The sequence below is a fragment of the Trichomycterus rosablanca genome, chromosome 19, assembly GCF_030014385.1.
Source record: "Trichomycterus rosablanca isolate fTriRos1 chromosome 19, fTriRos1.hap1, whole genome shotgun sequence".
NCBI lineage: Eukaryota > Metazoa > Chordata > Actinopteri > Siluriformes > Trichomycteridae > Trichomycterus > Trichomycterus rosablanca.
This window is the reverse complement of record NC_086006.1, coordinates 10995001-11020681: the sequence shown is the minus strand read 5'-3', so window position 1 is coordinate 11020681 and position 25681 is coordinate 10995001. Positions and strand designations below refer to the sequence as shown.

The window sequence follows — 25681 nt, the reverse complement described above, 5'->3', positions numbered from 1 at the left end:
AGTCTCGCTCGACTTGAGCCTCCACCCAGGACTAAAGGAAGACAAGCATCAAGGCTCTTCTCTGTTCTAGCACCCAAGTGGTGGAATGAACTTCCTCTGTCTGTCCGAACATCTGAGTCTCTTGCTGTCTTTAAAAAACGATTAAAAACCCACCTTTTTACTAAACACTTAAGCTTTCAGGTTTCAGCAGATTTGTGTTCTTCGACTGTTGTTTACTTAAACTTGAGAAATGATATGTTCACTATGGAAGCACTTCTGTAAGTCGCTCTGGATGAGAGCGTCTGCTAAATGCAGAAAATGTAAATGAAAATGTAAAAATGTAATTTTCTTCGATTTTTATTTGATTGCAGACAGTTTGAACCCAATCTATTTCAGTTCATTTTTCAATATACATCCATTCCTGCATTTCAGGCCTGCAACACACAAAGTTGGGATGGGGGAAATTTAGGGCTAGTAATGAGGTGAAAAAAACTAAATGATGTGATTCCAAACAGGTGATGTCAACAGGTGATTATAATCATGGTTTGGTACAAAAGCAGCATCCAAGAAAGGCTGAGTCTTTGGTGAGCAAAGATGGCCAGAGAAAACAATGTACCTCAAAGAAAGATTGGAATGGATTTGCATATTTCTCTCTCTACAGTGCATAATATCAATAAACGATCCAAGGAATCAGGAGGAATTTCAGTGCGTAAAGTTCAAGGGCGCAAGCTTAAGCTGAACGCCTGTGATCTTTGATCCCTCAGACGGCGTCGCATCAACCGCCAATCAACAATAGCTGATATAACCACATGGGTGAGGGATTACTTTGGCAAACCTTTGTCAAGCACTACAATACAGAGTTACATGCACAAATGCCACTTAAAACTTTACTGTGCAAAAAAGAAGCCTCATGTTAATCATTTCCAGAAGCGGCGTCGACTTCTATGGGGCATCTAGGATGGACCATCACACAGTGGAAACGTGTTTTGTGGTCAGATGAATCAGCATTTCAAGTCTTTTTTGGAAAAACAAAAAGGACCATCCAGACTGTTATCAGCAACAAGTCCAAAAGCCAGGGTCTGTCATGGTATGGGGTTGTGTCAGTGCCCTTGGCAAAGGTCATTTACACTTCTGTGATGGAAGCATTAATGCAAAAAAGTACATTGAGATCTTAGAGCAACATATGCTGCCTAAGGAATGGCAACATTACAAAGTGGTAAATGCTTTACTGTCCCAACTTTTTTGGAATGTGTTGCAGACCTGAAATGCAGGAATGGATGTTTATTAATAAATGAAATGAAGTTGGGCAGATAAAACATGAAATATCTCTGGTTCATTCTGTCTGCAATCAAATAAAAGTCAAAGTAAATGTTAGAAACTCTGTGTTTTTTATTATTTGCATTGTCCATGCTGTCCCAACTTTTCTGATTTGGGGTTGTAATTTATTATCCTAATTTTCCAAAGTGCTGAATATCACAAGTCTATCTGTTAATGTCAGATTAATTGGAACATAAAGAATCTAATAAAACTGCGTTTAAATAGTCAGTATTCACACTTCATTCATTTTATTGAGCGCGGATCATAACAGTATTGCTCGATTTAACAGCTTTCTTTCACACTCCTAACCATGTTCCAAGGACTCCAGTGTAGGCAGATGCTAATAATAATAATAATAAGAAGAAGAATTGATATACATATACAAAATGCACAGACACATGCTCATCTACTGTATGGACAAACAGCTTCTTACACACAGACTGTGTTCCCTGAGGAGAAAAGAAAGTCCACTTAGAAATGAAAGTAGGAAAATAAATAAATCGTTTTTGCTCTAATTGAAGCACCGCTCCCCTCAAAGCTACAAACACGGCATTAATGTGACAATTTTGTCCCTCATGGGCTCGTGGGCTATTTGCAGAATTGTATTAAATCAAACTCAGTCATCCGAAAAATCCCGAACTCCCAAAACAGAATGTCTCCCCCTTGCCGTGTTCTCTCTCCCTCCCTCTGACTGTTTTGCCAGTTTCTTGTTGGCAGGGGTTCAACATCAGGACTTTTTTCCCCTCATTTTTTTTTTTATCACTACCAGCCATCATTTAGAGGCAGTTAAACACAAATAGGGCGTTTAGTAAGGGGTTTATGCAGCAAGAAACAAGTCATAAGAGGGATTTTATCAAGCCCATAAAGTGTTCTAAAGCAGGAAAATGGGACATGCTTGAGCCACTATAAACCAGTCCAGTCTGTCTGTAGTAACAAATCATACCTCACTCCCTACATTTGCTGCATGATTTTATTACAAGACTGTTAGAGAACTCGCCAGTAAAGGAGAGCATTTTAGGGGACAGAAATATAACTATTCTGGCTTATAAACATCTGCTTATAAACACACCCGGTACTTGTTCTTGTTTGGTCTAGCTATCTGGTATGTACAAACAACATTTCCCAGTAAAATACAGTAAAATCTGGCATTTATTGATTCTCTTGATGTAGAAAGACAAGATTTCTACAATTCTCGCTGACCAACAAAATACTGGACTAGTAAGCATAAGGTTGCTGGTTTAAACCCCACCACTGCGGGCCGCTCAGGTGGCGCAGCGGTAAAACACACGCTAGAACACCAGAGCTGGGAGTCTCAACTCTGCATGCCGGCTGGTCTGAGCAGCCACATAAACAACGATTGGCCTGTTGTTCATATAGGGGTGGGATATTAACCGGAATAGGGACTCATAACTGATGTAATTACAACCTCTGCTGGCTGATTGATGGCGCCTGCACAGAGACGAGGAAAGAGTGCGTTGATCAGGGTGTGTCTCTCCGTACACAATGCTGATCCGCATTGCACTCGTCAAGTGTAGGGGACAAAACTTATATGGCTGCTGCCCACGTGTCGGAGGTGGCGTGGGTTAGCTTTGTTCTCCTCAATCAGAGTCGGGGTCGGCATTAGTGGAAAGGAACCATGACGCAATAGGGCAATTGGACGCTCTAAAGTCGGGAGAAACCTACCATACAGAATAGCTTTATGGGTATACAGCTACTGAATGTAGCTCATCCTTAAGCTTTGTGCACTTTGTATCAAGTGCTGAGAATTGTTCACCACCCAAATATGGTCAGTGAGAGTTCTATGGGGGGAGGGGGGGCTTTTAATTCATAAGTAGAGTCATGGGCGATAATACAGAGGTTAACCCCCCCCCCCCCCTTTTTAACTGTTGTAGGCTTCACTCTCTTTTGGGGAGTTAGTGTTGGATCTCCATAAGTTTTGGAGTGTGTATGTGTGAATTTGTACCAATTCAGTCCAAGAGCATTTGTGAGGTTGGGCACAAGTCAGAACTACTGATTCATCACAAAGGTGTTCAGTGAGGTTGAGATCAAGGCTGTCCCAACTGTTGTCGCAAAGTTAGGAGCATATAATTTAATTTATATTGTTAATTTAATACACATCTTATCAAGGAATGTTGCTAAAACAACCAAACGTAAAACCTGTATAAACACAAATACATAAACTTCATACAGATTTTCTATCACCCTCCAAATCTACCCTTCCACTTCTAAGTCTGGCCTGGGGCACAGAGCAAAAATGCTGTTTTGCTTTGCACAAGGTTTGCCCCCAAGACCCCCCACCCCTCCCCATCCTGCTGGGTACGCAGCATGATAAATCAGCCCCTGTTTACAAAGGATATTGTAATCAGCAGTCTCAGTCTCATCCAATATATGCACGGGGTCTGTTAACCACCTGCCTGGCCAGGGTGAATAGAGGAAGTAAGCTGTTTTATTATTATTATTATTACTATTATTATTTATTTTTAGGTGTGGGGGGGGGGGGGGGGGGGGGTAGGTTTATTTGAATGTGTGACAGGCAGAGGAAGTGAGGCGGTCCTCTTAACAGGATTACATTTTGAACAGAGCCACAGGATATGTACACAGAGAATGAGTACATGCTTAATGCTCATACACAATCACAAATCCACACTGACCTGTGTGTGTGTGTGTCTGGGTGTGTCTGTGTGTGTTTGTCCGTGAACACAAATGTATGCCATCTCAATTAGCACCTGGGAAATGGCTACTCTCAGATAAGCAAGAAGCATAAAGATTTATTTGAAGGCCAGATTTCTCTCTCTGTAGGCTAATGACTGGGCTAATGAGGGTGAAATTACTATGCCACTATTACCCCAACAGTCCTGCCAAGCTTTCTGGGGATTATACCCGTTGTCATCCACTCGATAGAACTACAAAGCAGAAAACACTAGGAGCTCTCAAATGGTACAGCAGTAATCGATTCACCCTCTTATCTACAGATCACTAGTTTGATCTTGATACAATAACATGTCTATATGTGACTGGAAGTTCAAAAGAGCACAATTGGAAATCATAATAGGATGTCATTGTCAGTATATATATATATACAGTGTATCACAAAAGTGAGTACACCCCTCACATTTCTGCAGATATTTAAGTATATCTTTTCATGGGACAACACTGACAAAATGACACTTTGACACAATGAAAAGTAGTCTGTGTGCAGCTTATATAACAGTGTAAATTTATTCTTCCCTCAAAATAACTCAATATACAGCCATTAATGTCTAAACCACCGGCAACAAAAGTGAGTACACCCCTTAGTGAAAGTTCCTGAAGTGTCAATATTTTGTGTGGCCACCATTATTTCCCAGAACTGCCTTAACTCTCCTGGGTATGGAGTTTACCAGAGCTTCACAGGTTGCCACTGGAATGCTTTTCCACTCCTCCATGACGACATCACGGAGCTGGCGGATATTCGAGACTTTGCGCTCCTCCACCTTCCGCTTGAGGATGCCCCAAAGATGTTCTATTGGGTTTAGGTCTGGAGATATGCTTGGCCAGTCCATCACCTTTACCCTCAGCCTCTTCAATAAAGCAGTGGTCGTCTTAGAGGTGTGTTTGGGGTCATTATCATGCTGGAACACTGCCCTGCGACCCAGTTTCCGGAGGGAGGGGATCATGCTCTGCTTCAGTATGTCACAGTACATATTGGAGTTCATGTGTCCCTCAATGAAATGTAACTCCCCAACACCTGCTGCACCCATGCAGCCCCAGACCATGGCATTCCCACCACCATGCTTGACTGTAGGCATGACACACTTATCTTTGTACTCCTCACCTGATTGCCGCCACACATGCTTGAGACTATCTGAACCAAACAAATTAATCTTGGTCTCATCAGACCATAGGACATGGTTCCAGTAATCCATGTCCTTTGTTGACATGTCTTCAGCAAACTGTTTGCAGGCTTTCTTGTGTAGAGACTTCAGAAGAGGCTTCCTTCTGGGGTGACAGCCATGCAGACCAATTTGATGTAGTGTGCGGCGTATGGTCTGAGCACTGACAGGCTGACCCCCCACCTTTTCAATCTCTGCAGCAATGCTGACAGCACTCCTGCGCCTATCTTTCAAAGACAGCAGTTGGATGTGACGCTGAGCACGTGCACTCAGCTTCTTTGGACGACCAACGCGAGGTCTGTTCTGAGTGGACCCTGCTCTTTTAAAACGCTGGATGATCTTGGCCACTGTGCTGCAGCTCAGTTTCAGGGTGTTGGCAATCTTCTTGTAGCCTTGGCCATCTTCATGTAGCGCAACAATTCGTCTTTTAAGATCCTCAGAGAGTTCTTTGCCATGAGGTGCCATGTTGGAACTTTCAGTGACCAGTATGAGAGAGTGTGAAGCTCTCACTACTAAATTGAACACACCTGCTCCCTATGCACACCTGAGACCTAGTAACACTTACAAATCACATGACATTTTGGAGGGAAAATGACAAGCAGTGCTCAATTTGGACATTTAGGGGTGTAGTCTCTTAGGGGTGTACTCACTTTTGTTGCCGGTGGTTTAGACATTAATGGCTGTATATTGAGTTATTTTGAGGGAAGAATAAATTTACACTGTTATATAAGCTGCACACAGACTACTTTTCATTGTGTCAAAGTGTCATTTTGTCAGTGTTGTCCCATGAAAAGATATACTTAAATATCTGCAGAAATGTGAGGGGTGTACTCACTTATATATACAGTGTATCACAAAAGTGAGTACACCCCTCACATTTCTGCAGATATTTAAGTATATCTTTTCATGGGACAACACTGACAAAATGACACTTTGACACAATGAAAAGTAGTCTGTGTGCAGCTTATATAACAGTGTAAATTTATTCTTCCCTCAAAATAACTCAATATACAGCCATTAATGTCTAAACCACCGGCAACAAAAGTGAGTACACCCCTTAGTGAAAGTTCCTGAAGTGTCAATATTTTGTGTGGCCACCATTATTTCCCAAAACTGCCTTAACTCTCCTGGGCATGGAGTTTACCAGAGCTTCACAGGTTGCCACTGGAATGCTTTTCCACTCCTCCATGACGACATCACGGAGCTGGCGGATATTTGAGACTTTGCGCTCCTCCACCTTCCGCTTGAGGATGCCCCAAAGATGTTCTATTGGGTTTAGGTCTGGAGACATGCTTGGCCAGTCCATCACCTTTACCCTCAGCCTCTTCAATAAAGCAGTGGTCGTCTTAGAGGTGTGTTTGGGGTCATTATCATGCTGGAACACTGCCCTGCGACCCAGTTTCCGGAGGGAGGGGATCATGCTCTGCTTCAGTATTTCACAGTACATATTGGAGTTCATGTGTCCCTCAATGAAATGTAACTCCCCAACACCTGCTGCACTCATGCAGCCCCAGACCATGGCATTCCCACCACCATGCTTGACTGTAGGCATGACACACTTATCTTTGTACTCCTCACCTGATTGCCGCCACACATGCTTGAGACCATCTAAACCAAACAAATTAATCTTGGTCTCATCAGACCATAGGACATGGTTCCAGTAATCCATGTCCTTTGTTGACATGTCTTCAGCAAACTGTTTGCGGGCTTTCTTGTGTAGAGACTTCAGAAGAGGCTTCCTTCTGGGGTGACAGCCATGCAGACCAATTTGATGTAGTGTGCGGCGTATGGTCTGAGCACTGTCAGGCTGACCCCCCACCTTTTCAATCTCTGCAGCAATGCTGACAGCACTCCTGCGCCTATCTTTCATAGACAGCAGTTGGATGTGACGCTGAGCACGTGCACTCAGCTTCTTTGGACGACCAACGCGAGGTCTGTTCTGAGTGGACCCTGCTCTTTTAAAACGCTGGATGATCTTGGCCAATGTGCTGCAGCTCAGATTCAGGGTGTTGGCAATCTTCTTGTAGCCTTGGCCATCTTCATGTAGCGCAACAATTCGTCTTTTAAGATCCTCAGAGAGTTCTTTGCCATGAGGTGCCATGTTGGAACTTTCAGTGACCAGTATGAGAGAGTGTGAGAGCTGTACTACTAAATTGAACACACCTGCTCCCTATGCACACCTGAGACCTAGTAACACTAACAAATCACATGACATTTTGGAGGGAAAATGACAAGCAGTGCTCAATTTGGACATTTAGGGGTGTAGTCTCTTAGGGGTGTACTCACTTTTGTTGCCGGTGGTTTAGACATTAATGGCTGTATATTGGGTTATTTTGAGGGAAGAATACATTTACACTGTTATATAAGCTGCACACAGACTACTTTTCATTGTGTCAAAGTGTCATTTTGTCAGTGTTGTCCCATGAAAAGATATACTTAAATATCTGCAGAAATGTGAGGGGTGTACTCACTTTTGTGATACACTGTATATATATATATATATATACAGTGTATCACAAAAGTGAGTACACCCCTCACATTTCTGCAAATATTTTATTATATCTTTTCATGGGACAACACTATAGACATGAAACTTGGATATAACTTAGAGTAGTCAGTGTACAACTTGTATAGCAGTGTAGATTTACTGTCTTCTAAAAATAACTCAACACACAGCCATTAATGTCTAAATAGCTGGCAACATAAGTGAGTACACCCCACAGTGAACATGTCCAAATTGTGCCCAAAGTGTCAATATTTTGTGTGACCACCATTATTATCCAGCACTGCCTTAACACTCCTGGGCATGGAATTCACCAGAGCTGCACAGGTTGCTACTGGAATCCTCTTCCACTCCTCCATGATGACATCACGGAGCTGGTGGATGTTAGACACCTTGAACTCCTCCACCTTCCACTTGAGGATGCGCCACAGGTGCTCAATTGGGTTTAGTCCATCACCTTTACCTTCAGCTTCCTCAGCAAGGCAGTTGTCACCTTGGAGGTTGTGTTTGGGGTCGTTATCCTGTTGGAAAACTGCCATGAGGCCCAGTTTTCGAAGGGAGGGGATCATGCTCTGTTTCAGAATGTCACAGTACATGTTGGAATTCATGTTTCCCTCAATGAACCGCAGCTCCCCAGTGCCAGCAACACTCATGCAGCCCAAGACCATGATGCTACCACCACCATGCTTGACTGTAGGCAAGATACAGTTGTCTTGGTACTTCTCACCAGGGCGCCGCCACACATGCTGGACACCATCTGAGCCAAACAAGTTTATCTTGGTCTTGTCAGACCACAGGGCATTCCAGTAATCCATGTTCTTGGACTGCTTGTCTTCAGCAAACTGTTTGCGGGCTTTCTTGAGCGTCAGCTTCCTTCTGGGATGATGACCATGCAGACCGAGTTGATGCAGTGTGCGGCGTATGGTCTGAGCACTGACAGGCTGACCTCCCACGTCTTCAACCTCTGCAGCAATGCTGGCAGCACTCATGTGTCTATTTTTTAAAGCCAACCTCTGGATATGACGCCGAACACGTGGACTCAACTTCTTTGGTCGACCCTGGCGAAGCCTGTTCCGAGTGGAACCTGTCCTGGAAAACCGCTGTATGACCTTGGGCACCATGGTTTCAGGGTGTTAGCAATCTTCTTATAGCCCAGGCCATCTTTGTGGAGAGCAACAATTCTATTTCTCACATCCTCAGAGAGTTCTTTGCCATGAGGTGCCATGTTGAATATCCAGTGGCCAGTATGAGAGAATTGTACCCAAAACACCAAATTTAACAGCCCTGCTCCCCATTTACACCTGGGACCTTGACACATGACACCAGGGAGGGACAACGACACATTTGGGCACAATTTGGACATGTTCACTGTGGGGTGTACTCACTTATGTTGCCAGCTATTTAGACATTAATGGCTGTGTGTTGAGTTATTTTCAGAAGACAGTAAATCTACACTGCTATAAAAGTTGTACACTGACTACTCTAAGTTATATCCAAGTTTCATGTCTATAGTGTTGTCCCATGAAAAGATATAATAAAATATTTGCAGAAATGTGAGGGGTGTACTCACTTTTGTGATACACTGTATATATATATATACACACACACTATATTGCCAAAAGTATGCGCTCGTCTGCCTTCACACGCATATGAACTTGAGTGACATCCCATTCTTAATACATAGGGTTTAATATGATGTCGGCCCACCCTTTGCAGCTGGATAGATAGATGGACGATGGATGGATGGATGGGTGGGTGGATGGATGGATGGATGGATGGATGGATGGATGGATGGATGGATGGATAGATGGATAGATGGATAGATAGATAGATAGATAGATAGATAGATAGATAGATAGATAGATAGATAGATAGATAGATAGATAGATGGATAGGTGGATGGGTAGATGGGTGGATGGATGGATGGATGGATGGATGGGTAGATGGGTAGATAGATTAGGAGTTTGTTTATAGGAATTTTTGACCATTCTTCCAGAAGCGCATTTGTGAGGTCAGACACTGATGTTGGACGAGAAGGCCTGGCTCGCAGTCTCCACTCTAATTCATCCCAAATGTGTTCTTTCGGGTTGAGGTCAGGACTCTGTGCAGGCCAGTCAAGTTCTTCCACACCAAACTCGCTCATCCATGTCTTTATGGACCTTGCTTTGTGCACTGGTGCACAGTCATGTTGGAACAGAAAGGGGCCATCCCCAAAAGTTGGGAGCATGAAGTTGTCCAGAATCTCTTGGTATGCTGAAGCATTAAGAGTTCCTTTCACTGGAACTAAGAGGCCGAGCCCGATTCCTGAAAAACAACCCCACACCATAATCCCCCCTCCACCAAACATTACACTTGGCACAATGCAGTCAGACAAGTACCGTTCTCCTGGCAACCGCCAAACCCAGACTCATCCATCAGATTACCAGACGGAGAAGCGTGATTCGTCACTCCAGAGAACACGTCTCCACTGCTCTAGAGTGCAGTGGCGGCGTGCTTTACACCACTTCATCCCACGCTTTGCATTGCGCTTAATGATGTAAGACTTGGATGCAGCTGCTCGGCCATGAAAACTCATTCCACGAGCTCCTGAGAGTGACCCATTCTTTCAAAAATGTTTGTAGAAGTAGTCTGCATGCCTAGGTGCTTGGTTTTATACACCTGTGGCCATGGAAGTGATTTGAACACCTGAATTCAATTATTTGAATGGGTGAGTGGACACCTGACCATGAACTTGTTAAACAATATATTCCAAAACAAAGGGCCTAATATATTTACCATACACACCCCCTCTTTATATTCTACTTGGAAGGCTTTCCATTACGTGGTACCTGTGCCCTTTAAGTAAAAAAAAAAAATGATCAGGGTATGAGAAGTTGTTTGCTACTGAAATTCCAATTCATCCCAGAGTTGTTCAGTGGAGTTAAGCTTGGTGCAGGTTACTGGAGTTAAATCATGGCCTTATGGCTGTCATATGGCTTTGTGCACCTGGGCAAAGTCAGGCTAGACAGATAGGGACCTTTAAGAGTCTGGTTCCTCTCAAGGAACCAGATGTGTCTATATTTAGCATTGCTTTATTTGACTACAGTGTTCACCCCCTTGGACCTTGCCTGCCTAGGCATTGATATAGGTTTCATGTACAGTATTACCTCCAGCAGTACGGTGTCATGTCTTCTATACATCCTGAACAATTAATGTCCACTAGATCCAGACTTCAGTGCAGAAATCCCACTGGGTCATGTATTTTTCATGTAGTTCTTATGGGCGTACAGAGCCAGCTTACGGAATATGACTGGTCTCAGTTCAGTGAGCAGCCTCAGGCCCCAGGATCTGTAGGTGAATTGCTTTTACTTTCGCATGCCCACCCACTAATGGTTTATTGATTGTGTATATAGTGGACTGCTCGGTGCCCGTCCTTCTCTTGGTCCCTATCCCGTTCCCTCTCTCCATCTGCCTTTCTTCTCTGGAGAAGGGCCAGGACGGAGGGACGGATACACTCAGGGGTTTTAACAACACAGAAGGCTGCTTGCCACCCAGTGCCAAGGTCATGCTGTGTCGCCATATTGTAGTTTATGAGAAGGTGAGCGGCACTAAGTACTGATATGGCCTCATGGTTGATTTATTGCCCCTAGCAGTACCATGCAGATCGGATGTAGGCAGCTCTCCAATTATTTTTTTTTTTGGCAATACTTTGTGGCCTTCAAACAGGGAAACTAGCTAACCTTGTTAAATCTGGCATGACCACATTATATTTGAAAGGTCCTAGTATGTATACATTTGACCATGAGATTGTTGGACGTCCCATGTCAAATCCATGGTCATTTATTTCTATACTTATATTTTGTAGTGACAGTTGTAGCCTAGTGGTTAAAGTACTGGATTAGCAATCAAAAGGTTGCTGGTTCAAGCCCCACCACTACCAGACTTCCACTGTTGGGCCCTTGAGCAAAGCTTTTAACCTTCAATTGCTTAGACAATGTACACTGATCAGCCATAACATTAAAACCACCTCCTTGTTTCTACACTCACTGTCCATTTTATCAGCTCCACTTACCATATAGGAGCACTTTGTAGTTCTACAATGACTGACTGTAGTCCATCTGATTTTCTGCATGCTTTGTTAGCCCCCTTTCATGCTGTTCTTCAATGGTCAGGACCCTCACAGGACCACTACAGAGCAGGTGCAGTGACAATGACATGGTGGTGGTGTGTTAGTGTGTGTTGTGCTGGTATGAGTGGATAAGACACAGCAGCGCTGCTGGAGTTTTTAAACACCTCACAGTCCCTGCTGAACTGAGATCAACAGCGCTCCATGGGCAGCGCCCTGTGACCACTGATGAACGTCTAGAAGACGACCAACTCAAACAGCAGCAATAGATGAGCGATCTTCTCTGACTTTACATCTACAAGGTGGACCAACTAGGTAGGAGTGTCTAATAGGGTGGACAGTGAGTGGACACGGTATTTAAAAACTCCAGCAGCGCTGCTGTGTCTGATCCACTCATAGCAGCACAACACACACTAACACACCACCACCATGTCAGTGTTACTGCAGTGCTGAGAATGATCCACCACCTAAATAATACCTACTCTGTGGTGGTCCTGACCATTGAAGAACAGGGTGAAAGCAGAGAATGCAGAAAAACAAATAGACTACAGTCAGTACTTGTAGAACCACAAAGTGTTTCTATATGGTTAGTGGGGATTTCCTGCTTTACATGCCCTTGACCTTGGGTCTGGGACTGTTCATGTAATGAAATTATTGTTAGGTTCTAAAGAGATTTAGGCATATCCAGACCTAGGAACTGAAGTTGACCACTTGAAATAATATGCCCATATATAAAGTGTATCACAAAAGTAAGTACACCCCTCACATTTCTGCAAATATTTCATTATATCTTTTCATGGGACAACACTATAGACATGAAACTTGGATATAACTTAGAGTAGTCAGTGTACAGCTTGTATAGCAGTGTAGATTTACTGTCTTCTGAAAATAACTCAACACACAGCCATTAATGTCTAAATAGCTGGCAACATAAGTGAGTACACCCCACAGTGAACATGTCCAAATTGTGCCCAAATGTGTCGTTGTCCCTCCCTGGTGTCATGTGTCAAGGTCCCAGGTGTAAATGGGGAGCAGGGCTGTTAAATTTGGTGTTTTGGGTACAATTCTCTCATACTGGCCACTGGATATTCAACATGGCACCTCATGGCAAAGAACTCTCTGAGGATGTGAGAAATAGAATTGTTGCTCTCCACAAAGATGACCTGGGCTATAAGAAGATTGCTAACACCCTGAAACTGAGCTACAGCATGGTGGCCAAGGTCATACAGCGGTTTTCCAGGACAGGTTCCACTCGGAACAGGCTTCGCCAGGGTCGACCAAAGAAGTTGAGTCCACGTGTTCAGCGTCATATCCAGAGGTTGGCTTTAAAAATAGACACATGAGTGCTGCCAGCATTGCTGCAGAGGTTGAAGACGTGGGAGGTCAGCCTGTCAGTGCTCAGACCATACGCCGCACACTGCATCAACTCGGTGTACTCACTTTTGTGATGCACTGTATGTAAAGACGTTTGTTGACATTCAGACTCAAGATGTGCAGCTATAGATGCCAGGTTCTCCCTAAGTATTGCTCTCTGAGTGAACTAATAAAGCACAGTGCATCTTCTCTGTGGTTTATGTCTTAGGACATCCGTCATCTTTCTCTTTTAAATAAACCTAACACAGCACAGTGGGCCCAGTAATATAAATCATAGATACAGTATTTTTAAGGCTAGTAAATACAGTAGATATTACACATTATCAAGATCTGCTGCCCATGCTTTCAATTTTACTCTATTGGTATAAAATCTTGAACATATACATATACTGTACATTAGGACATACATTACATCTATCTATCATCTATCCATCCATCCATCCATCCATTTATCCATCTATCTATCCATCATCTATCTATCTATCTGTCTGTCCGTCCGTCCGTCCATCCATCCATCCATCCATCTATCCATCATCTATCTATCTATCTATCTATCTATCTATCCATCCATCCATCTATCCATCATCTATCTATCTATCTATCTATCTATCTATCTATCTATCTATCTATCTATCTATCTATCTATCTATCTATCTATCTATCTATCTATCTATCTATCATCTATCTATCTATCTATCTATCTATCATCTATCTGTCTGTCTGTCCGTCCGTCCGTCCGTCCGTCCGTCCATCCGTCCATCCATCCATCCATCCATCTATCTATCTATCTGTCCATTCACTCTTAATGTGCAGTGTTTAATAATATATATGTTTTCCATACAGGTGACCCCAGTGTCTGGACCTCCAGAGGGTGGAACCAGGGTTACTATCCACGGAGTGAACCTAGGTCTGTCCTTTTCCGACATGAAAAAAAACGTGAAGGTGGCGGGAATTCAATGCACCCCAAAAGAGGACGGCTACATCATCGCTGAACAGTAAGTCCTTAAATAGCCTCGAAACAGAACCTGAATCCGCGTTGTGATTCGATCTGTGTCCCAGTCAAAGTTTAGAAGAAGCTATTCCCAATGTGGCAGCACTTCTCATTACGATGAAACCAGGGGTTAGATTATGTCCTACATGGACCACATTGTAATACATAATTAGGATCCTTTTATCAGAGACACTGTTCAGACTGCAGGACAAATCTAATTACAACCCCAAATCAGAGTTTTTTACATTTACTTTTATTTGATTGCAGACAGGATGAACCTGAGATATTTCATGTTTTGTCTGCTCAACTTTATTTCATTTATTAATAAACATCCATTCCTGCATTTCAGGTCTGCAACACATTCCAAAAAAAAATTGGGACAGTAAAGCATTTACCACTTTGTAATGTTGCTATTCCTTTTCACCACACTTAAAATACCTTTTGGCACAGAGGAGACCAAGTGATTTAGTGTTTCAGCTTTTATTTTGTCCCATTCTTCCTGCAAACACGTCTTAAGATGTGCAACAGTACACGGTCGTGGTTGTTGCATTTTTCGTTTCAAAATTCTCCACACTTTCTCTATTGGGGACAGGTCAGGACTGCAGTCAGGCCAGTCCAGTACCCGTACCCTCTTATTCCGCAGCCATGTCTCTGTAATGTGTGCAGCGTGTGTTAGCGTAGGGATTTGATTGAGTTTGAAAAGTGCCGAATTGTGATGGCTAGACGACTGGGTCAGAGCATCTCCAAAACTGCAGCTCTTGTGGGGTGTTCCCGGTCTGCAGTGGTCTATCCAAAGTGGTCCAAGGGAGTAAACTGGCGACAGGGTCATGGGCGGCCAAGGCTCATTGATGCACGTGGGGAGCGAAGGCTGGCCCGTGTGCTCCGATCCAACAGACGAGCTACTGTAGCTCAGATTGCTGAAGAAGTTAATGCTGGTTCTGATAGAAAGGTGTCAGAATACACAGTGCATCACAGTTTGTTGTGTATGGGGCTGCCGAGCCGCAGACCAGTCAGGGTGCCCATGCTGACCCCTGTCCACCGCTGAAAATGCCAACAATGGGCATAGACATGTAGTACAGCTAGCTAAATAATGCAGCTTGAATAATGTGTTAAACACTGTGTTTTTAACATTTCTCATCATCTCAGAGCTCGGTGTTATGACTTAGATATGATTTAAACCTTAAATGTTCACAGACTGGAATTATAACCACGTACAGATGTTTTGTCAAATCCGTCCTAACATCTGTGGTGGATATGCCCAAAAATCAAGCTAATCTATCTAAACATGTGAACAGGTGAAGAGATCACTCTTACTTTTCCATTCACTCTAAGACATCATAACTTGTACACTAACCCGAGCCAAAAGCAACCAATTAGAGCTGTCCTGTCGGTAATACAAGCTGTCTCCTCCATAAGGAGCTTTCATGGGTTTCTGCTCTGCTGAACCGGCTGGCAGATCTTCTCACACAGGAACATCTTCACAAAAGCACTGTAAACAACTCATGATGGAAGGCTTTCTTGCTAACAGTGGGCGCTGCCATCTCACACGAATAAAAAGCCTAATTAGAACAAAGCCAGGCTTGACCAGTGAGCTCCTGCAGGAAGTTTGCTAACCACCCCACTCCCTCAACCCCTTAGCGATCGCTCAGCATCTGTGTTTGCTTGTTTAATTGTGATGAAGGGCTAGTTAACCTTGGATTTACGGGCTTGTACAAATAACTCTAAACCAGCACTTTGCATACTGATGAGCCTGCAGGGCTACAATGTAAGTTTTACCTTAAATTACCTTAGATATATACACCGATCAGCCATAACATTAAAACCACCTCCTTGTTTCTACACTCACTGTCCATTTTATCAGCTCCACTTACCATATAGAAGCACTTTGTAGTTCTGCAATGACTGACTGTAGTCCATCTGTTTCTCTGCATGCTTTGTTAACCCCCTTTCATGCTGTTCTTCAATGGTCAGGACCACCACAGGACCACCACAGAGCAGGTATTATTTAGGTTGTGGATCATTCTTAGCACTGCAGTGACACTGACATGGTGGTGGTGTGTTAGTGTGTGTTGTGCTGGTTTGAGTGGACCAGACACAGCAGCGCTGCTGGAGTTTTTAAATACAGTGTCCACTCACTGTCCACTCTATTAGACACTCCTACCTAGTTGGTCCACCTTGTAGATGTAAAGTCAGAGACGATCGCTCATCTATTGCTGCTGTTTGAGTTGGTCATCTTCTAGACGTTCATCAGTGGTCACAGGACGCTGCCAACAGAGCACTGTTGGCTGGATTTTTGGTTGGTGGACTATTCTCAGTCCAGCAGTGACAGTGAGGTGTTTAGAAACTCCATCAGCGCTTCTGTGTCTGATCCACTCATACCAGCACAACACACACTAACACACCACCACCATGTCATTGTCACTGCAGTGCTGAGAATGACCCACCACTCAAGTAATACCTGCTCTGTGGTGGTCCTGTGGGGGTCCTGACCATTAAAGAACAGGGTGAAAGCAGGCTAAAAAAGTATGGAGAGAAACAGATGGACTACAGTCAGTAATTGTAGCTACAAAGTGCTTCTATATGGTAAGTGGAGCTGATAAAATGGACAGTGAGATATATATACACCGATCAGCCATAACATTAAAACCCCCTTCTTGTTTCACTTACTCACCCCGTCCCTCCACTTCACTCTCTTTCTTAACTGCTTATTCAATTAGGGTCGCGGAGGGGGGGGCTGGAGCCTATCCCAGGTTTTCAATGGGCGCAAGGCACACAGTAGCACCCTGGACTGGACACAGTGTTTTTGGATTGTGGAAGGAAACCTGAGCTCCCGGAGGAAACCCACACAGACACAGGGATAACATGCACACTCCGCACAGGGGATCGAACCCAAGGACCTTAGGACACCTTAGGCAGCAGTAAGCGCTTTAACCAAGAGCTGTTTACAATGTTACACCGTTCATGCTTTAGCATTTAGCAGTAAATAGGTCATTCATGAAAAGGGAAGATGATAAAAAGCCTCATAAAAGCAGGACTCAATATAGCGCGTCGAATAATTTACGGCACTTATAAGGTAGCCTGTTGTGTACTGCTTTTGGGAACCTAATCACATGCTAGCTGAGTTATGTACTCACGTAGCACAAGACTGCACGTTAATGCCTTGGGTAATTCAATCTTATTCGCACGTCCTGAAGTGCAATCACACATAGCCATTTGCGGAAAGAGGCTGGAGTGGAACGTACGGTGTTGCTGATACACTCTGTCATGGCCTTTTAAGGTTGAGTGAATTACAAGATTCCGTGAACTTTAAAATTGACAGGTTTTTTTGTAGCATGACCTTATTTCGGAACAAATCTCTGGAGATGTAGAAGGTTAGCATTGCCCTGACTCTAAGCATAGCAGACGATACAGTGTGTCTGGATTATTTATTTTTTGTGTCCGGTCTGCGTCCTTATTCCCTGCCTCGTTGCAACACGGTGTGCGGGGCGAATCCGCTGTAATTGAAATGCGTGAGGCGTAAGGGAGGATATTTGTCAGTGTTTCTTGCCTCTGACAGCGGTTTAATCCGAGCGGGATGAAGCTGGAGTGAATTCATTTGTATGGAGCTGTAGACGAGTGTCAGGATTAAATAAGGGAACACGTGACGCCCGCTCTAGTGCGATTACGTCATCGCTAGTGCTATCATTCAAAAGGTCATTTGTGTTAGACTGGGTCTGTGTTCCGAATACAATATTTATACACACCCATCAACCATAGCATTAAAACCACCTCCTTGTTTCTACACTCACTTTGTAGTTCTACAATTACTGATTGTAGTCCGTCTGTTTCTCTGCCTGCTTTCACCCTGTTCTGGACCACTACAGAGCAAGTATTATTTGGGTAGTGGGTCATTCTCAGCACTGCAGTGACACTGACATGGTGGTGGTGGATAAGACACAGCAATGCTCATGGAGATTTTAAACCCCTTATTGTCACTGCTGGACTGAGAATAGTCCACCAACCAAAAACATCCAGCCAACAGCACCCTGTGGGCATCGTCCTGTGACCACTCAACTCAAACAGCAGCAATAGATGAGCGACCGTCTCTGACTTTACATCTACAAGGTGGACCAACTAAGTAGGAGTGTCTAATAGAGTGGACAGTGAGTGGACGCGGTATATACCAGCACAACACACACTAACAAACCACCATGTCATTGTAACTGCAGTGCTGAGAATCATCCACCACCTAAATAATACCTGCTCTGTGGTGGTCCTGACCATTGAAGAACAGGGTGAAAGCAGGCTAACGAAGCATGGACTACAGTCAGTAATTGTAGAACTGCAAAGTGCTTCTATATGGTAAGTGGAGCTGATAAAATGGACAGTGAGTAAAAAAACATTTTAATGTTATGGCTGATCAGTGTACACTCGTGTGTCAGATCAGTGCAACCCGGCATCCCTTCATGCACATGTACCAAATATTCTAACTCACACAGTAGGCATGTACAGACAGTGATTGCCGTGCGATCTTTACTATTCTACACAACAGCCGATCGATGAGAAGTACATTTTTATTATGTCATTTGATCTGGCCACCTGCCTGTGCGAGTGACACCTGATCAGAGTATGATAAAGTGGTATTGATCCCCTGTAGCTACTCATTCGGATTTACTAGGAGTTGGGTGACAAATGTGTGAAGCTTTGGCATTCAGCAGCTTTGCATAGCTTCGCATACCCGTGCCAATTTCTCAGATGGAATGAACAGAACAAGATTGTCTGATGTCTGCATTAACCAATCAAAAATGTGGTCTTCATCTATTAATAGTAATAAAAAGTGTGGGCTCTGTTATAGTTGCAAATGGGAGCCACTATATATAGATAATAATAGTTTTGGTGTGGGATGTCCAACAATCTCATGGTCAGTGGGCTCTGTTATAGCTGCTAGTGGGAGCCACTACATATAGATGCTCATGGTTTTGGTGTTTGATGTCCAACAAGCTCTTGGTCAGTGGGCTCTGTTATAGCTGCAAGTGGGAGCCACTACATATAGATGCCCGTGGATTTGGTGTTGGATGTCCAACAAGCTCATGGTTAGTGGGCTCTGTTATAGTTGCAAGTGGGTGCCACTATATATAGATGCCCGTGGATTTAGTGTTAGATGTCCAGCAAGCTCATGATCAGTGGACTCTGTTATATTTGCAAGTGGGTGCCAATACATATAGATGCCCATGGTTTTGGTATTGGATGTCCAACAAGCTCATGGTAGTGGGCTCTGTTATAGTTGCAAGTGGGTGCCACTACATATAGATGCCCGTGGATTTAGTGTTAGATGTCCAGCAAGCTCATGGTCAGTGGGCTCTGTTATAATTGCAAGTGGGTGCCAATACATATAGATGCCCATGGTTTTGGTATTGGATGTCCAGCAAGCTCATGATCAGTGGGCTCTGTTATAGCTGCAAGTGGGTGCCAATACATATAGACGGCCATGGTTTTGGTGTTTAATATCCAACTGTTATAGTTGCAAATGGGTACCACTACATATAGATGCTCGTGGATTTGGTGTTGGGTGTCCAGCAAGCTCATGATCAGTGGGCATTGTAGCAACCAGGTTGTAGCAACCAGAATGATTTAGTTTAGGCAAGGACTCCTAGATTTGACCTTCAGGAAAACAGAATCCTAACCATGGCGTACTAGATAATTCATTTTCTGTACTTTTCCAGAATCGTGTGTGAGATGGATGCGGCTCCAGAAGACACCAGGGCCGGGCCGGTACAGCTCTGTGTAGGAGAGTGCAGACCTGAGCTGCAGGCTCGCTCGTCCCAGCTCTACTCCTTTGTGGTAAGATTGCAGATCTCAGCACTTTTTTAAATTACGCAGGAAGGACGTAGTATTACCTGAGTTTGTTTTGGGATCACAGTAATGGCTTCGCTTAAGGGAGATCATGAATAATGATGTGATGAGCTCTTATGCGTTTGGACAGATTTGCTGAGGTAGGGATATGATAAAGCTTTGTAGTGCGGCATAAGAACCTGGACATACCTTTACTATACAAAGAAGGTTGCATCCTATGTCGTGATGCTGACATCCGAATGTCATAGATCTGCAGATGTTATTTGTTGTCATTAGTGGATAAAGGTTCGGACCATACATGGATTTCTTTCCATGATCATACATGGCACTGTATACACAGATCAGCCATAACATTAAAACCACCTCCTTGTTTCTACTCCACTTACTATTTAGGAGCACTTTGTAGTTCTACAATTTCTGACTGTAGTCCATATATTTTTCTGCACACCTTTTTAGCCTGCTTTTACTCTGTTCTTCAATGGTCAGGACCCCCACAGGACCACCACAGAGCAGGTATTATTTAGGTGGTGAATCATTCTCAGCACTGCAGTGACACTGACATGGTGGTGGTGTGTTAGTGTGTGTTGTGCTGGTATGGGTGGATCAGACTCAGCAATGCTGATGGAGTTTTTTAAACACCTTACTGTCACTGCTGGACTGAGAATAGTCCACCAACCAAAAATATGAAGCCAACAGCACCCCGTGGGCAGCGTCCTGTGACCACTGATGAAGGTCTAGAAGATGACCAACTCAAACAGCAGCAATAGATGAGCGATCGTCTCTGACTTTACATCTACAAGGTGGACCAACTAGGTAGGAGTGTCTAATAGAGTGGACAGTGAGTGGACACTGTGTTTAAAAACTCCACTCATACTAGCACAACACACACTAACACACCACCACCATGTCAGTGTCACTGCAGTGCTGAGAATAATCCACCACCTAAATAATACCTACTCTGTGGTGGTCCTGTGGGGGTCCTGACCATTGAAGAACAGGGTGAAAGCAGGCTAAAAAAGCATGCAGAGAAACAGATGGACTACAGTCAGTAATCGTAGAACTACAAAGTGCTTCTATATGGTAAGTGGAGCTGATAAAATGGACAGATTTGATTGGTTTTTTTTGCCCTCATTAAATCATTCCATAATGTCAGTATATTACAAACAATGCAGTGTTCAACAGCTAATAGAATTATTTACACACAGACGACTGGCCCTAATAAAGTCTTTGATTACAGACCCTTCAGATAAATTTCAAGAAACTGCACATGATTAGAAATCACAGGCTCGGTCTGCGTTCATCCGAATAAGAGCCGCACTTCCTGCCTCCGAACCAAAGTTCCTGACGGCGTAATCAAATTTGTTTTCAGTGTGAAGCAATTATAAACACGCGGCACCACTGGGAAACACGCACCGAACATGGAGACAATGAAAGCCGTTAGCTGAATTAAAAAGCAGGATGGCAGCCATGTTTCCCTGCACCAAAAACACCGGAGGGGATACTTGAGCTCTCCCATTCACGCACGCATATGCAATTACCCATCCTGCAGCAATTAACAGCTGCTGCTTATTAGCCCAGCCATTTTCATTATGAGTTTGTGTAGTTCCCTCTATCCAGCTCTTGATGTGTGTGAGCATGCTCAGTTCTCACTGAGGGCTTTGAAAACCTACACCACCTTTCAGATCCCAATCACACATAACACCCCCTCTTTAAAAACAGGCGTGTTTACCCACCACGATCCCTGAGCGGCATAGCAGTTTTTATAACAGGAGATGAGACGGAAAACGCTGTTAATTTATTTTTAACCCCTGCATGTGTGAAGTGGGCCTTGAGCCATTTCAAGACTGCGTGTTTGTACATTTCTCCGTCAGCGGTCTTTGGAGATTGTAAGTATCTGCTACTTTCACACTGAAATCAAATGCAGGGTAACCTGGGAAGCATAGTATGGGAATAAAAAGACAATTGCGTAAAGACAATTGTTATGGGTTCTATTCAGTGAGTAGCACTGTCACATCACAGAATAATATACACCGATCAGCCATAACATTTAAACCACCTCCTTGTTTCTACACACTGTCCATGTTATCAGCTCCACTTACCATATAGAAGCACTTTGTAGTTCTACAATTACTGACTGTAGTCCATCTGTTTCTCTGCATGCTTTGTTACCCCCCTTTCATGCTGTTCTCTAATGGTCAGGACCCCCACAGGACCACGACAGAGTAGGTATTATTTAGGTGGTGGATCATTCTCAGCACTGCAGCGACACTGACATGGTGGTGGTGTGTTAGTGTGTGTTGTGCTGGTATGAGTGGATCAGACACAGCAGTGCTGCTGGAGTTTTTAAACACCTCACTTTCACTGCTAGACTGAGAATAGTCCACCAACCAAAAATATCCAGCCAACAGCGTCTCGTGGGCAGCTTCCTGTGACCACTGATGAAGGTCTAGAAGATGACCAACTCAAACAGCAGCAATAGATGAGCAATCATCTCTGACTTTACGTCTACAAGGTGGACCAACTAGGTAGGAGTGTCTAATAGAGTGGACAGTGAGTGGACACTGTATTTAAAAACTCCAGCCGCTCAGGTGGCGCAGCGGTAAAAACACACGCTGCAGTCTGCCTTGCCGACTGAGGCTGAGCGTCCACATGAACAATGGTTAGCCTGTTGTTCATATGGGTGGGACTAAGCCGGATATGGGTCTCTCTGTGTCAGACTGGTGCAGTTACGACCTCTGCTGGCTGATTAGAGGCGCCTACACAGAGATGAGGAAAGAGTGCTCTTAGGGTGTGTCTCTTCGTACACAACGCTAGGTGGCACAACACTCATCAATGTGTGGGTGATCAGATGCATACGGCTTTCTGCCCATGTGTCGGAGGGGGCGTGGGTTAGCTTTGATCTCCTCGCATGATGCAATTGGGCAATTGGACACACTAAAGGGGAAAGAAAGGGGAGAAAATGCATTTGAAAAAAAACCCCAGCACTGCTGTGTCTTATCCACTCATACCAGCACAACACACACTAACACACCACCACCATGTCAGTGTCACTGCAGTGCTGAGAATGACCCACCACCCAAATAATACCTGCTCTGTAGTGGTTCTGGGAGAGTTCTGACCATTGAAGAACAGCATGAAAGGGGGCTAACAAAGCATGTAGAGAAACAGATGGACTACAGTCAGTAAATGTAGAACTCCAAAGTGCTTCTATATGGTAGGTGGAGCTGATAAAATGGACAGTGAGTGTAGAAACAAGGAGGTGGTTTTAATTTTATGGCTGATCAGTGTATATTAATTACACAGTGTCTCTTGTATTTATTGTGACACAGCCATATATTATAGGTCTTTGTATATTGTATTGTTCTGCACCCTGGTCCTGGAGGAACGTTATATATTTTCAATATGTACTTATATAAAGCCGAAATGACAATAAAGCCTCTCTTGGACTGTCTCTCTCTATATATTATACCTTACGTCTGATACCTGATTTCTTTTTCAGAGGCCATCTGTAACAGGTCTGACCCCCAGCCGGGGTCCAGAATCAGGGGGCACTAAGGTGACCATCATTGGAGAGAACCTGGGTGCAGGAAGCAGTGTCAGCGTTCTGTTTGGAAACCAGACATGCGAGTTCTTTGAGTAAGACCTACCTTTATATACTTATGAACAGCAGTTTAATCTTTAATATAGATTTTAATCTTTAATATAGATTTTAATCTTTAGTGAATTTGAATAAGTGAGTGTATGTGCTGAATTGCTTTTCTAAATTAGAAACTATTAGTACCAGAGTCTTACCATGTAGACAATGTAGAGTAAAAGGTGCCTTTGCCCTAGTGCCCTTGTGTTATGTATACAAGTATGAGGGGCATGTATTTTGGAACACACATTTCAAATTCACCTAAATAAAATGTCCATGTTTATTGTAAACACTTAAATAGTGTGGCTTTAATTACTCCAGCCCATTACTGCTTGGACCCAGGGTTCGAATTAAAGGTGGTGCTATCAGCCGGTAAGGCATCTACATACAGGGGGGTCAAAAAGTATTTAGTCAGCCACTGATTGTGCAAGTTCTCCTACTTAGAAAGATGAGAGAGGTCTGTAATTTTCATCATAGGTACACTTCAACTATGAGAGACAAAATGAGAAAAAAACATCCAGGAAATCACATTGTAGGATTTTTAAAGAATTTATTTGTAAATTATGGTGGAAAATAAGTATTTGGTCACCCACAAACAAGCAAGATTTCTGGCTCTCACAGACCTGTAACTTCTTCTTTAAGAAGCTCTTCTGTCCTCCACTTGTTACCTGTATTAATGGCACCTGTTTGACCTCATTATCTGTATAAAAGACACCTGTCCACAGCCTCAAACAGTCAGACTCCAAACTCAACCATGGCCAAGACCAAAGAGCTGTCGAAGGACACCAGGAAGAAAATTGTAAACCTGCACCAGGCTGGGAAGAGTGAATCTACAATAGGCAAGCAGGTTGGTGTGAATAAATAAACTGTGGGAGCAACTGTAAGAAAATGGAAGACATACAAGACCATTGATAATCTCCCTTGGGGTCAAGATCTCATCCCGTGGGGTCAAAATGATCATGAGAACGGTGAGCAAAAATCCCAGAACTACACGGAAGGACCTGATGAATGACCTGCAGAGAGCTGGGACCAAAGTAACAAAGGCTACCATCAGTAACACACTACGCCGAGAGGGACTCAAATCCTGCAGTGCCAGGCGTGTCCTCCTGCTTAAGTCAGTACATGTCCAGGCCCGTCTGAAGTTTGCCAGAGAGCATATGGATGATCCAGAAGAGGATTGGGAGAATATCATGTGGTCAGATGAAACCAAAATGGAACTTTTTGGTAAAAACTCAACTCGTCGTGTTTGGAGGAAGAAGAATGCTGAGTTGCATCCCAAGAACACCATACCTACTGTGAAGCATGGGGGTGGAAACATCATGCTTTGGGGCTGTTTTTCTGCAAAGGGGACAGGACGACTGATCCGTGTTAAGGGAAGAATGAACGGGGCCATGTATCGTGAGATTTTAAGCCAAAACCTCCTTCCATCAGTGAGAGCATTGAAGATGGAACGTGGCTGGGTCTTCCAGCATGACAATAATCCCAAACACACCGCTCGGGCAACGAAGGAGTGGCTCCGTAAAAAGCATTGCAAGGTCCTGGAGTGGCCTAGCCAGTCTCCAGACCTCAACCCCATAGAAAATTTGTGGAGTCCGTGTTGCCCAGCGACAGCCCCAAAACATCACTGCTCTAGAGGAGATCTGCATGGAGGAATAAGCCAAAATACCAGCTACAGTGTGTGCAAACCTGGTGAAGACTTACAGGAAACGTTTGACCTCTGTCATTGCCAACAAAGGTTATGTTACAAAGTATTGAGTTGAACTTTTGTTATTGACCAAATACTTATTTTCCACCATAATTTACAAATAAATTCTTTAAAAATCCTACAATGTGATTTCCTGGATTTTTTTTTCTCATTTTGTCTCTCATAGTTGAAGTGTACCTATGATGAAAATTACAGACCTCTCTCATCTTTCTAAGTAGGAGAACCTGCACAATCAGTGGCTGACTAAATACTCTTTGACCCCACTGTATCATCTAAAACTCTATAGAGGTTTGTTGCTAAGCAGATAGACATTTTAGACCATAGACAATAGACCATTACAAATCTGTTGCCAAGTCTCTGGGACTCAAG

General features: G+C 43.7%; 1 protein-coding gene across 1 annotated transcript in view; it reads left to right on the top strand.

The window, feature by feature from the left end:
• plxna2 (plexin A2) overlaps positions 1-25681 on the top strand; it is a 344169-nt gene that overhangs the window by 248549 nt on the left and 69939 nt on the right. The window contains exons 13-15 of the mRNA XM_063016157.1: positions 13994-14145; positions 19844-19961; positions 23473-23609. Coding sequence (XP_062872227.1) covers positions 13994-14145; positions 19844-19961; positions 23473-23609 — 407 coding nt within the window. The remainder of the gene's footprint in view (positions 1-13993; positions 14146-19843; positions 19962-23472; positions 23610-25681) is intronic.